The 17,415-nt window shown below is 34.2% G+C and overlaps 1 protein-coding gene across 1 annotated transcript; it reads left to right on the top strand.

Annotated features, from left to right (window-relative positions):
* Positions 1-183: 183 nt before the first annotated feature.
* Positions 184-14,055, top strand: LOC143577934 (beta-xylosidase/alpha-L-arabinofuranosidase 2-like). The gene is made up of 5 exons (XM_077061643.1): positions 184-901; positions 2,399-2,686; positions 2,789-2,958; positions 8,269-9,131; positions 13,301-14,055. Exons 1-5 carry the CDS (start codon positions 485-487, stop codon positions 13,852-13,854), a joined length of 2,292 nt encoding a protein of 763 aa, XP_076917758.1. The 5' UTR covers positions 184-484; the 3' UTR covers positions 13,855-14,055.
* The last annotated feature ends 3,360 nt before the right edge of the window (positions 14,056-17,415 follow it).

The raw sequence follows: 17,415 nt of genomic DNA, 5'->3' as shown, positions 1-17,415 counted from the left end.
TTTTTCACTCTTTTTATGATTTGAAATGTTATCCATCAATAATCATCGTCATATATACACATCCTTTATATTGTCCATCCAAAGGATTAGTCTTTAGAATAAATGTTCAAAAACAATTGAAATATAAGATACTACATTTGCCAAATTTCTTGTGTCAAAATTGCTATATATAGATATATACTATTTACCAAATTCTTGTGTCAAAAATTGCTATATATATTTCAATGTTTTTCTATGTTTGTCCACGCGACATGAAAAATGATCCGAAAAACATGATATATAATAGTCAATCCACAAACACTCATTCTTACACGTAACACCACTCCTTACAGCCTAAGATCCCCTATAACATTGGTATAGCTGCCTAAAGGTACAACCCACATTACAACTCTAGCCAATATGCAACAAACACTTGTACAATTTTACCTATATAAGCCCATTTCAACACCATGTTCTTATATTATCTTCTCTTTTTCTTCCCATCATGGTTCTTCATGAAAGACCACACATCCTTTTACTTGTACTTTTCATTTTTATCTCGAATTTCTTGTGCATATCGTCTCAATATACTCCTAGTTACGCCTGTGACATTGATCGAAATCCGAGCTTAAAGGAATTTGCATTTTGTAATACTTCGCTCGATGTGAGTACGAGGGTTAATGATTTGGTAAAGAGGATGACATTACAAGAAAAGTCGGGGAGTATAGTGAGCGTGGCGGATAAGATTGACCGCCTTGGGATACCGTCCTACGGGTGGTGGTCAGAGGCTTTGCACGGAGTTTCTGACACCGGACCGGCTACGTGGTTTAATAGAACTGTTGTACCTGGAGCCACTAGCTACCCTCAAGTCATCCTCACTGCAGCCTCGTTCAACGAATCGTTATTCTATACCATAGCAAAGGTGCATACATAAACATTTGTTTATATATAAGTTGGTGACAGGTTATTACTAAATAATAAACAAGTTTTCAAAACTATTTTTGTAGTTTAAGATTGAAGAAAATCATTTAGACTAAAGAAATTCCAAGACTACCTATCGTTTTTAAAAATACACAAAATGGTCATTCAAGAATCATTCGGTCACCGTTTCTTCACTTGCCATCCGCCAAACTTAAAAATCCATAGAATCCAGCGATTTGCTTATATTTGTCAGGTCTATCATAATTTATGAGGACCGACCAAACTATTTGTGACAACTTACCAAGCTATTAGTAAGGACCGACCAAACTATTTGTACGGCCCGACGGAATTTATATTTGTTAATACTATTAGTTTTCAACATTTTATGAAAATTACAAGTTATAGAAATAAAATATTCTTATACATAATAATTATATAATAAATTCTAAAGTTATAATAAAATTTATATAACAAATTACAACGTTATAATTAAAAAAAATAAAAAATGTTATAAAAATAACATGAATTTTTATATAATTTATTTTTTAAATTTATAAAATTTGTTATATAAAACTTATATCATGTTACAATAATAATAAGGCTAGAATCTAAATTGTGATTTTATTTAAATCGTTTTATAATGAGTTAGAATTTATATTATAACATTATTGTAACATGTTATAAGTTTTATTAATTTGAATAAAATTATACAAAATTAATGTTTTTTTATAATATTTTTTATATTATAATGTTATAATAAATTTATAAAGTTGTTATATACAGTTTATTTTCATATTAAAATGTTTAAAATCAAATAATATTAACTACAAATTTTGTCAATCCGTTCAAATTTGTCGATCAGTACAAATAGCTTGGTCGGTCCTCACTAATGGTTTGATCGGTCATCACTAATTCCGGCAACACCACAAATATGAATAAATGGATAGATTCTATTGGTTTTAAGTTTGGAAAAATGACATGTTAAGAAACCACATCCTTGACTATGCTGTTAGTCCAATTTAGGTATTTCTTTAAAAACCATGAATAGTTTTAAAATCCTTTCGGCCAAAATGATATTTTTGGGATTTTTTGTGAAGTATTCAAGTTTCATTCAACGATTTATTTACTGCGGCATAATGGTTACATAATACATAGTGCCAACTCTATAATGACGTAACAAGCAACTTCTATTTATATATATTTTTATATATGGATACCTTCAAAATATCATGTTGAAATGAGTAATCTTTTTGTTAAATTTTTATTTTCTTTTGTTTTCCCTTTTCAATTTTCATTTAATTCAGTTCTTATGTAGTGACATGTAATATTAACTAATTAAAAATTGGTAACAAGCATAGATTCCTCAAATGGTATAATTGGTTTTACACAATTGACATGCCACCTCATCATCAAACACGTTTGAAATTGGTAATCGGAGTCATAAATTGGACACTTGACATTTTCCCATGTTTTAATCTGATTATCTGCTTCAACATAGGTTGTTTCGGATGAAGCTAGAGCAATGTACAATGAAGGCGTCGCAGGACTAACATTTTGGTCACCAAATGTGAACATCTTCCGAGATCCAAGATGGGGAAGAGGGCAAGAAACACCCGGAGAAGATCCGGTCCTAACCAGCCGATACGGAGTAGCTTATGTTAAAGGTTTACAAGAAACTGGTGACCAAAATAAAGATCGACTCAAAGTTGGAGCTTGTTGTAAACATTACACTGCTTATGATCTTGATAACTGGACTAGTGTCGACCGGTTCCATTTCAATGCAGTTGTATGTTTTTTTAGTTACGTGCATAACCTTCTTATAAAGACTCATTGATAAAGGTACAAAATGTGACATCTTTTTTTTTAATTCTTGTTTTGTGCTTTGAAGGTAACGAAGCAAGATTTGGAGGATACATATAACCCTCCATTTAAAAGTTGCGTTTTTGATGCAAATGTGGCAAGTGTTATGTGTTCTTTCAATAAACTTAATGGCAAACCTACTTGTGGCGATAAAGAGCTTTTGCAAGATACAGTTCGAGGTGAATGGAAACTCAACGGGTATATTTTTTATATAGAATACTTCAATTTAAAAGTAGTTCGCAACAACGTTGTGACACAAAACAAAGTCCATTGAATTTTTCACTAAACTTAACTAGGTTTATAACAAACTCTAAGCTCTATGGAGTTTGATCGTCATCAAAGCGAACTTAGTTTGCTTAAAGGGGTAGCGAACTACTTAAAAAAAACCTTAAAAACACAACTAGAAGTCCAGAGTACTAGTCTAGTCCCTAAGCCAACTACTAAGATGTTGTTTGTTTTTCTAAAAAGGTCTACGCAGACTCTTTTGTCTGCGCCAGGCAATCATTATTGTCTGTAGACTGTTTGTTTTTTCAAATACGTTTCACTAAAAAAAAGTCTGTGCGAACTCTTTTTGGTGTAGAATTGGCCCATCCACTTCTAAGATCTTCTAAGGTCTGTAGAGGGTTAAACACCACCACCTACCAACACCCACTGTCCACCATCCACCACCGTCAACCACCACCCACCACCCATTGTCCGCCACCACCACTTACCAACACCCATTGTCCACTACCACCACCCTCCATGCGCCACCACCGCCTTCTACCACCACCGCTTTCTACCACCACCGCTTTCTAATACCACTACAACCTTCCACCTCCACCACAACCCACCATCTGCCGCTACCACTGTCGTCCAACGTCTACCACCACCACCTTCCACTGTCCACCACTGCCTTGGTCCACTACCACCGTTCATGCACCACCACCAACTTATTTTAGCAGTCTATAGACGTTAAATAAACAACAGTCTTCTTCTTGCATACTGCAGAGGTTTAGTACACCTCTTCTTCTATAGATGTCTACATATATGGTCCATAGACTACAGACGTTTACGTCTGAAAAAACAAACTGCTCGTAAGGCTAAGGGGTATACACCCCTTAACACCATTCTCCTCACTCGCCATGTCTGCATCACTACAGCTTTTCCCTTATCATTCAACATCACCCTTCAACTTAAGGGTATACACGATTTTTTATTCTTCATCATTCATCATTTCTTATTGGAAAATTGGATGTGAATAATCCAAACTATTAACAGTTGGCCAATAATAATTCCTACTAACAATCTAACTAGTAGCAATCCCAACTTTCAACTTTGTTACTAATAAAAATCCCAAACTAACAGAACGTTAACTTCGTTAAATTTGATGACGTGGTACGTGATGTGGCGATTACGTGGCAACCACATGGAATTTTTTTCAACTTATTTGGATTTAATTTATTCCAGGCCATTAATAGGTTATTTTTGAATGACTAAATTGCCCCTGCTATTAAAATTAAGTATATTAAAAATTATAAAAACTAAAAAACTCGGCCCATTGTACTACACCCCCAACCCCGCCGTCTCCTTGACCCAAACTTAATCACTCCGGCCACCGTCGCCGATCACCGCCGCCAGCCATCTATGTTCCTCTCTTAAAAGTTATAACTGCTCGTCCCCTGCAAACCTCACATCTACACTGGTTCCTGGAAGCCACCATCACCAACACTAGAGATTCACCATCGCCGGCAAGTTGTTCATCTGGTGTTCAAAACCTGTCCATCTCGTTTTCCCGTCAGGCGACGTAAAAGAACCCCCACCCGTAACCGTCATTGAAGACCACCGGAAACGAACCGTCTTCATCACCTAAAAACCCCAAACGACGTGAATCAGACATGAGATTTAGGGTTACTGGTCTTCAAAATCTAAGCGGCGATGGTGGTTCTTTGAAGATAGATCGAGAAGTAAAGATGGGTTTTAGGAACTTTTCAAATCCCTATTTAGCCGTCGGTGTTCAAAGGAATATGGTGTTAGTCACATTTGGTCGATGACTTTCGTATGGATGTGGTGGTAGTGGCCGGCGATATTGGGTCTCGCCGGAGAAGATGGTGGCGAGACGGTGATCTTCCGCCGCCGTAGGTTAATTTATTTAGGTTTCATTTTAATGTTATTGTGGGTCCCACTTGTTAAAGTAACTAGCTACGTGCCCGCGCGATGAGGCGAGGTATGCATGCAAACATGACATCAGATGCGTAACCGGTGTTGCTGTCTCTGTACGTGCGTGACTTCACAATAGTACGCGCGTAACCCGACGATATTATGCTCGTATTGCGGCATTGGAATCTTAACCGACATTAGTAAGCTTGTCACACAACGACAGTGCATGCTAAGTCAGGTGTTGGTGCGCACGTAACGCTACATTGAACTCGTCTTGACCCGCAACCCGTTCTGCTTGACAATGTTCTAACCGAAATTCGTTATGACTTGACCCCTTTCAACCCAAACCCGGCCCTACCCAAACTAAATTAATCTTTTTGTATCGACTCATTCCAACCTTAACTTCTTAGACCCATGACCCGAACGACCAAACTCGCCCAATTCGTTTGCCGGTTTTAATGGTAATCAAGTAACACGTTAAGTTTTTAAAATGAAAAAAAAGTATAACAATACTATGCTCAAATTAAAGAGAATAAAATACTCGTTTTTTTGGTATAATGTTTTAAAAAAATATTAGCGTGCGAAAAAGTTATAAACGTTTAAACGTCGTCGGGGTAGTTGGTTTAAAATAAGGGGTATATATGTAAGTATTATATAAGTTAATAAAATGTGATTAAAGTTAAATGACCAAAATTGTAATTATTTTTGAATAAATTAAACTAAACCGTAACATTTTGCTTTTGCTAAAAGACAAAATTGTTAAAAGACAAAATTGCCCCTAAAGTGTCTTAATTTTATGCATCATGGTTTGTACTAAAAGCAATAAGTTTGGTACATCTTAAAAATTAAGAGGTCCCTTACTCATGATTTATATATAGTATAGATTTGTATTTCTTATTTTCAGTTATAAAATTTTATTTTTTATAGCAAGGGGCAATTTAGTCAATTCACATTATTTAACAACAATAATATAACCTATTAATGGCCTAGACTAAATTAAATCCAAATAACTTGAAAAAACAAATCCATGTCGTTGCCATGTAATCGCCACATCACGCGTCACGTCATCAAATTTAACGAAGTTAACGTTCTGTTAGTATGGGATTATTATTAGTAACAAAGTTAAAAGTTGGGATTACTATTAGTTAGATTGTTAGTAGAGATTATTATTGACCAATTGTTAATAGTTTGAATTATTTACATCCAATTTTCCTTTCGTATTTTACTTTGTATTTAATACAACTTTTATATTTAAGGCATATATTTGAAATTATAATGTTATGAATTATCTAGTCTATAATTCTTTAAAAAATATATACATATCATAAACTAAAGCTAGAAAAAAAATTAATAATCTTTATTTGATTTTTCTAAGTCTAATAATAGTTATTACATATGTTAATATCCTTAATTAAATTAATGTCAAAAAAAAGTTAAAAAAAATAAAACAAAAACTATATAAACAAAAGCCTAAACAAGCCACCATCAACAACCACCACCACCCTCCTCTTCAAACAACTTCCCAATCAACTTCAAGCATCAATCCAGCCACCCCTAGTTCCAACCAAAAAGAAAAAGGGAAAAAAAGGAATTGGTTCATTCTTGCGTGACTCGACTAACCATCATCTGTCTCCTCAAGTCACGCATGACCAATTTAAAGGGGGGGGGGGGGTGCTCCTGCGTGACCCATCGTGTGAAGGGTGTCGTCTCAACTTCCACGTCAGACTCCTCACCGGTGTGAGGGGTTTATATCGGTGAGCCTAATACAAATAAGTTTTCAATAGACACATTGTGTAATATAGTTAATTAAGGGAGAGGCTAAAGATCTACCACTAACGTCATACGAGTTGTATGATATGAGAAATATGGTCATATGATCAAGTTGTATGGCGTACTCTATTGACAAATCATACGTGCCATAATGTTTATAAGGGTTAGAGTTAAGTGTCATTTTAGTACCTGTGGTTTGATTAACTACGCAACTTTAGTACTTTTTTTTATTTTTTTGCAACTGGATACTCCATGTTTCAAAAACTGGCCATTTTAGTACTTTTTCGTAACTCCGTTTAATTTGTCCGTTAAGTCAAGAGCATAATTGAGGACACTTTGGTAATTTCATTATTTTCTTTATTTCTTTTCTTTTAACACCCCCCCCCCAATATACCAGTAAACCCTAAATTACTAACCAATAACATCAACCAATCCAAACTCTAAATCCCCAAATTAAAAGCCCCTATCTCCTCCATCGATCCTTGCCGGAAAAACGCACCCAACCACCGTCGCACCCCTTTCTACTAGCCGGAAAAACGCACCTCCTCATCACCGGAAAAACGTGCCCAACGTCCCAACCACTTTCGCGTCCACCGTCTGCTAACCGGAAAAGCGTACCTCTTGTTCGCCGGAAAAATGCACCTCTTGTTCGCCGGAAAAACGCACCTCTTCCTCGCCGGAAAAACGCAGCAAACTCTTGCTCGCCGCATCAACACTTACATCCACCATTTTTACCCACCTCCATTATCTCCATCGCCGCTGCACCATACTCGTCATCTCCATCACCGGAAAAGGCGAGTTCCTTTCGCCAGCAGTGAATTAGGGTTTTTTCAAATTTGTTTAATTTTTCCGATTTGAGCTTCGATTGAAATTGGGTTTCGTCTGATGAGGGTTTTGGTTTAGGGGTTTGGTTTGGATCCTCTGCGAGCTTCGAATATGCTGCAAAGATGCTTGACTTTGCCTTTGATTGAATCGGAGGGTTTCTTAACGGATTCGGAGCAGTTTAAGGTCAAATTAGGTGAGGGTTTTAGTGGGTAATAGATGGTGGAGGTTGAATTAATGGTGTAAGATCGGTTGTAGATTGAGAGGTGAAAGAATGAGATTTGGGTTTGGATAATATTAAAGGTGGAAGGGAAGGAGATTAAAAGAAAAAAGAAAACAAATAAAATAACTAAAGTTAACATTATACCCTTGATTTAACGGACAAATTAAACGGGGTTACGAAAAAGTACTAAAATGGCCAGTTTTTGAAACATGGAGTAGCCAGTTACAAAAAAATAAAAAAAGTATTAAAGTTGCATAGTTAATTAAACCACAGGTACTAAAATGACACTTAACTCTAAGGGTTATATGAGTGGTGTTGGCCGTATGGTGTGCTATATTGACTAATCATATGTTCCATACTGTTTATAAGAGTGGTGTTCGTTCATTCAAATAGACATGTTGTATGTTGTATTATACAAACAAATAAATGACTGATGTGATGGCACATGCCAATGACAGTCATATGGCCTGTATAACAATTTTTGCGATTGTCCTACTTCCTGTATGATGACAAATGATACATGTTTAGCAAGACTGACACATCTTTTGTTACAGATATATTAGCTCGGATTGTGATTCATTAGAAGTCATGATGAAAGACCAAAAATGGGCTAAAACACCCGAAGAAGTTGCAGCGGATGCACTAAACGCAGGGTTGGATCTCAACTGCGGAGATTCCTTAAAAAATTTCACTGAAAAAGCTGTAAAAAGAGGCTTAGTAAGAGAATCAGCCGTTGATCGGGCGGTCACAAATAACTTCATAACCCTTATGAGGCTCGGGTTCTTTGACGGTAACCCAAACAAACAAATATTCGGAAAGTTAGGCAAACAAGATATATGCACACAAGCTAACCAAGACCTAGCCCGTGAAGCGGCCCGACAAGGGATCGTGTTGCTTAAAAACAGTTTAGGGTCTTTACCACTTGTCCCGAGTGACATCAAGACTCTAGCGGTTATAGGGCCGAATGCAAATGCAACAAAAGCAATGACTGGAAACTACGCGGGGGTCCCATGCAAATACACAACTCCTCTACAGGGGCTCTCGGAGGCGGTTCGAACTGTGTACGAGCCTGGGTGTACCGACGTGAAGTGTGCGTCGACTCATTTGTTTGAAAAGGCTAAGACCGCGGCTTCAAACGCTGATGCGGTGGTTCTAGTCATGGGGACTGACTTGTCCATAGAGCATGAGGCTTTGGATAGGATTGAAATAGATCTTCCGGGAGAACAAAATCTTCTTGTGTCCGAGGTTGCGTATTCGGCTAGAGGACCTGTGATTCTTGCGATAATGTCGGGTGGCGGAATGGATGTTACGTTCGCGAAATGTAACCCGAAAATTAGTAGTATTTTGTGGATGGGTTTGCCTGGGCAAGAAGGTGGTGGTGCTCTAGCTGATGTTGTTTATGGTCGTTATAATCCTGGTAAGTAGTCGTAAAGTGTTAAAAAAATATACAATAGTCTGAATCGGTTTCTGAATGATAATTATCTGAATCGGAACCGATCCCGAAAATTCGAAATATTTGGTACCGGTATCGAAATGTTTGGCTCGATACTGGTACGATACCCGTATTTCGTGCTAACTTCGGAAAATCTTGGTGCCGTATCGAACCGTAGCGGTACCGGTACCGGTACCGGTACCATACCAACACTGAAAACTAAAAACTTGGTATCGATTCAGTATCGACGGTACCAAATTATACTAAAATTGGCTGTTTGACTCTTTCTTTTCTTTCCGAAGTAATAAATTTGATCAGGAAAAATACAAAATCGATTTTTAACATTTCTGATTTTACCAAAGATTTATATTGACGGACCATATGAAAAATTGTGTCTTTATTTTGTGGGCGTGGCATTTTTCTTTGCCCTCACAAGTTCTTTAAAAAAATAGTATTAGCTAAGTTTTTATAACCTTAAATTTTTAATTATTTTAAAATATAAGTTTAAAAAATTTAAAAGGTTAATTTTTTATAGTATTTTAAAAATTAAGTTATCATTGTTTTAAGTTTTTAAAATTATGTTTTAATAATTTAAAGTATCACAATATTTTCGAAATAAAAAAAGAGTTTTGAGTATAAATGTGTTCAGTAAACTTAAAAGTTAAAACTGTTTTGGTTTTTAGTGTTAATTAACTTTTGGAATAGCTTTGAGCATTCACATTTAATTTATCAAAAAGTATGAGTGAAGTAATTTTACAGCGTATGAGTAGTTTAAGGTGTTGTAAGTGTATGAGAAAGAACTGCAGTAATTTTTTTGTATATTTGAAAAGTTATCTTTCACCTTATATAATTTCTAATATATTTTGAAAATGGCTGTGAGTGAAAAAAAAATGGTAATAATAAATGTATAAAAAATATTATTTAATTGAAAGGAGATAGAAAATGTAGTAATTTTTAGTGTAATTTCAGATTTTTAGATAAAGGATTGAATGTGGATGCTCTTTTAACATTCTCATCCTACCCTCTAAAAGTATGTGAGGGAAGTTTGCAAAATATATGTTGGGGTTTTAAGTGATTGTGAGTGTAAATTATAGGGTGGAGAGAAAACATGTATTGATTTTTTATAAATTTTGGGAAAAAAAGTTTGTCCATATTTATTTATTAATAGTTTTGAATTAGTTGTAAGTAAAGTAAAGAGAAAACTGTAATAATAAATGTATAAAAAATATTATTTAATTGAGTAAAAAAGAAAAATATAATGTTTTTTAGGGTAAATTAAAATACAAAGAGAGACAAATGAGATGTGTAAGAAAGATTTGTGACCACACCTAAAACCCTTAAAAATAAATTCAAAAAAATAATAAAAAAAATTATAACTCAAAATTTAAATAAAAAAATTAAAAAGCTAAAATGTTTATGTCATCATTCCCGTTAAAAAAAATCCAAAAAAATAAAAAAAATTGATGAAAAGACACAATGCCGAGATCAAAGACATAATGACGAAAATGAACAAAAGACAAAATTATAACTAAAAAAAATTACAACAAATCGCCAAATATAACACAATGACGTATAAAATATAGCACAATATTGAGTAATATAACTCAATATAAAGAAAAAAATGGCACAATGTCAAGAAATAATACACAATTAATGACGAAAATAAACACAAAACACAATGATAAACAAAACGACACGACGACTTTTTTCACTTAACAATATTTGTTTTTTTATGAGAACGAGAAAGACGGTGGAAACTTTTTAAAGTTTTTTCAATTTTTTTATTAAATTTTGAGTTATAATTTATTTATTTAATTTAATATTTTTAGGGGTTTTTTTTTGTTTTTGTTCTCATTCTTTCGTTTTTGTTTTTGTTTTTTTACAAATCATTCTCATTCTTTTCGTTTTTTTTTTCTCCTTTGTAAAATAACTTGAGCCATATTTTTTCTTAAAGGGGAATGGGCACTCGTGGGTACTACCCATACACTAGCCAATCCTACATCGTCATTTCATATCTACCATCATGTACCCACAAATCACAAAATAACTGGCAACACATACCTAAAAGTACCCTAAAATTTTATGTGTAATAAATTGATTATTAATTGGTGTTTTGTGGAAACTTTTTCTATGTTTTTTTATGAGAACGACAAAGACGGTGGAAACTTTTTTTAGTTATTAGTTTTTTTTATTAAATTTTGAGTTATGATTTTTTTAATTTATTTTTAATTTTTTAGGGGTTTTTTTTGTGTTGCTACAAATCATTCTGATCATTTTTCATTTTTGTTCTCCTTCGTAAAATAACTTAACTCATGTTTTTTTATTAGAGGGGAAGGGACACTCGTGGGTACTACCCATACACCAGCCAATCCTGCATCGTCATTTCATATCTACCTTCGAGTGCCCATAAATAACAAAATAACCGACAACACATACCCACAAGTACCCGAAAATTTTATGTGTAATAAATTGATTATTAATTGGTGTTTTTAATTCTTCAAATGTCTCCAAGAGTAGTAAATTCACTATAAACATTTGCCACAAATTGTATTTTGGCAATCTACCCATATAAATAGGAATGGATTTGCCATGTGATAAGAAACCCATAAAACCTACTCACACAAGTGTCCCGACCTCTTTTATAATTATATAGATGAGAACGAAGGTAGTCAATGATCTTAGAAAGTACTTGCCAGATTTTTCTGAATTATAAATAGACAGAATTACAAATTTTGTCCTTTAAAAAAAGTCAAATTACGGTTCGTGTCATTTTCTTAGTTTCTTTGCAGGCGGTGTCCTTTAAACATTTTGTTCCTACACGTTATGTCCTTTACGCTAACTGGGTTAAAAAAACTCAGTTAAATACCCTCACGTGAGACTCATGTGAGGGCATATCGGTCTTTTCAAAACAAATTTATATTCTCATATTAATAATAATAACAATAAATTCACAAGCACACACACACCACTCTCCTCACCCTTCTCTTCTTCACATACCAGACAACAACAACAACAACAACAATAATAATAATAATAATCAACAACAAAAACAAACAAGATGACCAGAACAACAACAATAATAATAATAATAATATAATCAGTGAATCAGTGAATCGGAGGTTGAAGAAGAATCAGCGGAGGTTGCTCAGGTGGCCGGAATTTCTGATGGTCACCTGAACCATTACCTCCGATTTCCCCAACTTTAAGCAAGCAACAACTGAACCCTAGCGTAACCGGCCGTAACCCTAGCGTAACTGGCCGTAACCCACCCAAATTCGTAACCCTAATCGCCGCATCATAACCCCCTCCAGCCACCCACCAGCACCAAATTCGTAACCCACCCATCATAACCCTAATCGCCGAAATTTCTAATCGCCGCATCATAACCCACCCAAATTCGTAACCCTAATCCACCCAAATCCACCACCACTACCGTAACCCACAACCCTCGCCACCACACTCCGCCAACACCACCATCCTCGTGACACTTTATCTGTTGAGGTTAGTAATTAAAGGTTTTTTTTGTGGTGGTGTGGTGTTGCGTCAGTGGTGCGATGGTAATGGTGTGGTGGTGGTTGTTTAGAACTAAAAAGAAGAAGGTGAGGGTGAAGTTGCAAAGTTGCAGACATTAGAATTATTATATATATATATATATATATATATATATTCTTTTCTTTTTTTTAAATTTAAAGAAATATTAGAATACAATTATGCCCATCACATGTCTGGCACATGCCATACTTAACTGAGTTTTTCTAACCCAGTTAGCGTAAAGGATATAACGTGTAGGAAAAAATGTTTAAAGTACACCGCCTGCAAAGAAACTAAAAAAATGACACGAACCGTAATTTAGCTTTCTGTAAAGGACAAAATTTGTAATTCTGTCTTATAAATATTATATATCTTTGTTTTTCATTTGTGACCGAACGTTAGTGCATACTTGGACTTACGTGTAACTAAGTAGGCAGAATTCTCTTTTCATACGCTTACGTGGACAAAGTAAATTTTCTTTCATAGCTTTTTTTTTTCTCCTAAATATATAAATCTTATGATAAATGGATTAACTAAAATGGTTTAGTTAAAACGTTACATCAATGTCTTGTATGCAATTAAGTTTAACTAACCCGCCATTGTTTCTCCTAACACTCTTGCAGGTGGAAGATTACCGATGACTTGGTACCCACGATCATATGCAGACAGCGTTTCCATGACCAACATGAACATGCGAGCCGACTCAGCAACCGGCTATCCTGGCCGAAGCTACCGCTTCTACCGAGGCGAAACCGTTTACCCATTTGGATACGGACTTAGCTACACATTATACGTCCATCACCTCATCAAAGCACCCTCACACTTATCAGTTCCCATAACCAAAGCCCATACTTTCTTTAACGCGACAAATGACGTTTGTAATGGTTTAACATTCAACGCGGATATCATGGTTACCAACATTGGAAAAATGACCGGAAGCCATACCATTTTGTTGTTCTCGTACCCGCCTCAAGTGATCCACGACTCGCCTCATAAACAACTTTTGGATTTCAAGAAAGTGCAGTTGGGGCCATGGGAGCGTGCTTCGGTTAACTTCACGATTGATGTTTGCAAGCAGATGAGTGTGGTGGATAAAGATGGTACTAGGAAGGTTGCATTAGGACGACATGTGCTTCAAATAGGAGACCTTAAACATTATATAAGTCTCAAGAATTGATTTGTATTAAGGACATGAGGGTTTGTTTCAAAGGGTGTTGTTTTGGTGAAATGACACTAATAGCCACGGGATCATGGGTACACAAGAAAATAAGGGTGATGAAAGTGTTATGTCGAAACTGATGATAATCTGTTTAAGATTATTTATTTATTCGAGGAAATTGTACCTAAAACTTGTTGGAAACACAAATCGATAAAATATTCGTAGTAATGAATCGTGTGTGTTTTGTGTGAATTACAGATGTATGAACATAAGAAACCCGTGGTAGCCGCAAATGAAGAAATCGAGGCCTTAATAGGTTGAAAAGATGAAATTACATAATTTGTAACTTTTAATTTTTAAATTTATCAAAACTATTGTCGTGTTTTATACATATATTTAAACATTTTAAACAAGACCTTATTATTCGAGGCTTCAAGCCCTAGCTTCATTCAACAACACTGTTAGGTGGCTCTATATGAAACAATGATAGTGGTTTATTGATAAACTTGGTGATTTGTTTGCTGGATACAATAGATACATATATACAAGTTTAGGCAACTGTTTGAAACGCTGTTATCCAAAATAAACCGTCACAACCGTTTTTGTGGATAACGTCGTTGTTTAAGGGTGTTGCTAAACATACTCATTCCCTTTATTTTTACCAAACATAACCCCTCCCTCGAGTTTTATATTAATACAATTTAAACTTTTTTGTTTTTTTCTTTTCCATTTTGTTATCTTTTATTTATTTTCATTAATAAAAAGAATCTATTTTCTTAAATTATTTTTCCCCCTTTTTATTGTATATTATAAAACATTTTTTTAGTTTTCAAAAATAATCAGAAAAAAATTTTATGTGAAAAATTGTTATTTTTATATCAAAAAACGTTTTTTAGAGTGTTTTTTTTAAAGTTTTCGATTTAGCATACCTTTTAAAAAAAGTATTGTTTATTAATAAATAAAAAAGATTAAATAACATACAACTTGATTAACCAGTTGGTTCTTTTCTCATATGACATTACTCTTATGCACCTGAACATAAAAAAATATTAAAATGATTTTTTTTGTTAGGCAGGAAACATGTGATACGTTTAAAAAGTTCAGAGAAAAAGGGTATGACAAGTAAGAAAGAGGGGTACGTTTAACATAACCTTTGTTTAATTGTTTAAATCACCACACTTATAGGAATGTTTGATATGTCACTAAAAATAATTGCAAACATAATACAAATCTATAATATATATAAACAAAAACATAAAAATTCTATGTGTCGTGATGTGGTCTCTTCCCATTTATTTAGAGTCACCAGATTTGCTTGATTTTTAAATGGAGGCTTCTCATGCATTTGACCCGAATTCATGGGTATGGGTCTTACCAAACCTATATATTCCTTAAACGAGTTATAACATCTCATTAAATTAAAAATTATTTTCACCAAATTATTGATGTAAAAATTCTATAAGATAGGATATAATAAAAATTAATATTTTATTTATTTTTAAAAATATATATATATTATTTAAATTAAGAAACCAATTTGATAGCAAAAAAAAATAAACGGGTATTGGGTTTCATCAAACCATAAGTATATTATTATCTTTAATAAATATTATTTATAATTAAAAAACCAATTTTATAGTAAAAAAATAAACGGGTCTTGGGCATAATCAAAACCATATAGCTTTTAAACCGGGTTATAATATCTTATTTATTTGTGAAACAATTTATTATCAAACCATAAGTATATTATTAACTTTCATACAATAAAAACAATATAAATTCAAAAAATAAATTAAATATTATAACAAACAAATATAAAACAGCCCCCGTAATACGGGAGATAAAAACTAGTATATCATAAGTCTAATAATAATGTTAAGTTATATCTATCATCATACCCTAAACTTAGCAAAGGGCGTATGACTTTGGTGATGCATTTGCTTCCATAACAACTTCAAAGATTGGTTGAAAATCAAATCTCCTTATTTTCCCAAACTCCTTTTCTCCCTTCTCGTCTTGCCCATGCGTAGTGCATAATTACGTTCAGTTTTGTTGTATAACTCCTTTATGCCTCGTGTTTCTTTAGAACTGCTGCACTTTCCTTCACCATGTTGACGAGAACAAGATATTTGATGTAGATGACTTGCAACATATCCGTGTCTTCAATCTCCCTTCCCATGTTTGCAACAACAAGTCCTAATAGATTATAATCTGGCACAAACTTATAGTCTCCTTCGACTTTATCCCAGGACAGACCCGACCATTTTGGTGGCACTAAGCTAATAAAAAAATCAAAGCCTTTTAAAAAAATTTGATTTGTACTTTTCAATTATTTATTCATTTTGCTTCACATTTAATTAAATGAATAAGTTAAATACAAAACTAAAGTAGTCTAATTTCTCGTTAGAGCACTCCATTTTATAGGGTAAGCTTGACAATGTTTGATTCTTTCTGTTAAAAAAAAACTAATCAAAATGTAAATGTGTTGAAACATAACATAACTTGATTGCAGATACTGAAAAAAAGGGTGGACAACATAAGGATATTTTCAACACCGGAATTTACAAGCATAGTGCTCATATGTCATCATAACTGAAAAGACCAAGATGTATTATGATTGATATGACTTGAATTGTTATCTACTCTTTAACACAATGAGCGGAAATCATTATAAGATGAGATATCACAAGATTACTTTAAACGTATAAGCTTTATATAATCAACAAAGGATATGACAGATTACCGCATCAACAACTAGATATATTGAATGAAAATTCCTCTTTATATAAAGGAAACATATACGCCTGGATAAGTGACATATACGGCATATAACATATACGCCGTATATGTACTTATACGACGTATAACATTAACATATCTGTTGTATATGTACTTATACGTACGTATATGTACATATGCGCCTTACATGAATTACATACTTCCTAATCTGTTTAACATACAAATTACAAGACCCTAGCACTAGACATTATGTTCTAACAAACTCCCCCCTTAGATATTTCTAGGTCTTGATCTTCAATCTTTCATACCAAACACCCTCTCCCTGTATTGTTTACGTGCTTCATCAAACGGGGGTTTGGTAGAATCTCCTTGAGGCATCAGTCTTGAAACTCCAACAGGCATAAACTTGAATCTATTCCAAGAAGCTCTTTTCATCCTTTCTTTACGTCTACGTCGAGCTTTGTGTGACATTCGTTAATTTCGAGTCCTATTTGTATTTGTTTTTGTATTCGTTTATCATGTAACCTGACCCGTTTTATAAACCGAAACCTCCGATATAATCAAAATGATGGATTTCATGTTACATATTTGATTTTTACTTGTTGAGTCTCAAAAACATCCTTTTCGGTCCTTAAAATGCCTTAAAACCGCTTTAAACCAACTCCAGAGACCAAAACTGCCATTTTAGCTAAGTTTGAAAATCTGGCCGCCCAACCCAAAGCGATAAGCGATGGGTGTGGCCAAGCCCCCATCACGTAGCGCGATGCCCATCAGACCAGTAGCTTGTTTTGTTTGTTGTTTGTGCTTTACACTCTATTATCCAATCCAAGTTTTTATACA

This window comes from Bidens hawaiensis, unplaced genomic scaffold (genome assembly GCF_021521415.1).
Source record: "Bidens hawaiensis isolate Kalapana, Puna unplaced genomic scaffold, B.hawaiensis_p1.1 tig00028953_1, whole genome shotgun sequence".
NCBI lineage: Eukaryota > Viridiplantae > Streptophyta > Magnoliopsida > Asterales > Asteraceae > Bidens > Bidens hawaiensis.
The sequence above is the reverse complement of the archived record's forward strand: the minus strand, read 5'-3'. Positions and strand labels throughout refer to the sequence as shown.

Excerpts from the sequence above, each read along its gene's own strand:
- LOC143577934 (XM_077061643.1), top strand. The coding sequence starts at position 485 with ATGGTTCTTCATGAAAGACCACACATCCTTTTACTTGTACTTTTCATT. Across the intron at positions 2,687-2,788 it reads GGTTCCATTTCAATGCAGTT|GTAACGAAGCAAGATTTGGA; the intron begins GTATGTTTTTTT and ends TGTGCTTTGAAG. Across the intron at positions 9,132-13,300 it reads TTATGGTCGTTATAATCCTG|GTGGAAGATTACCGATGACT; the intron begins GTAAGTAGTCGT and ends ACACTCTTGCAG.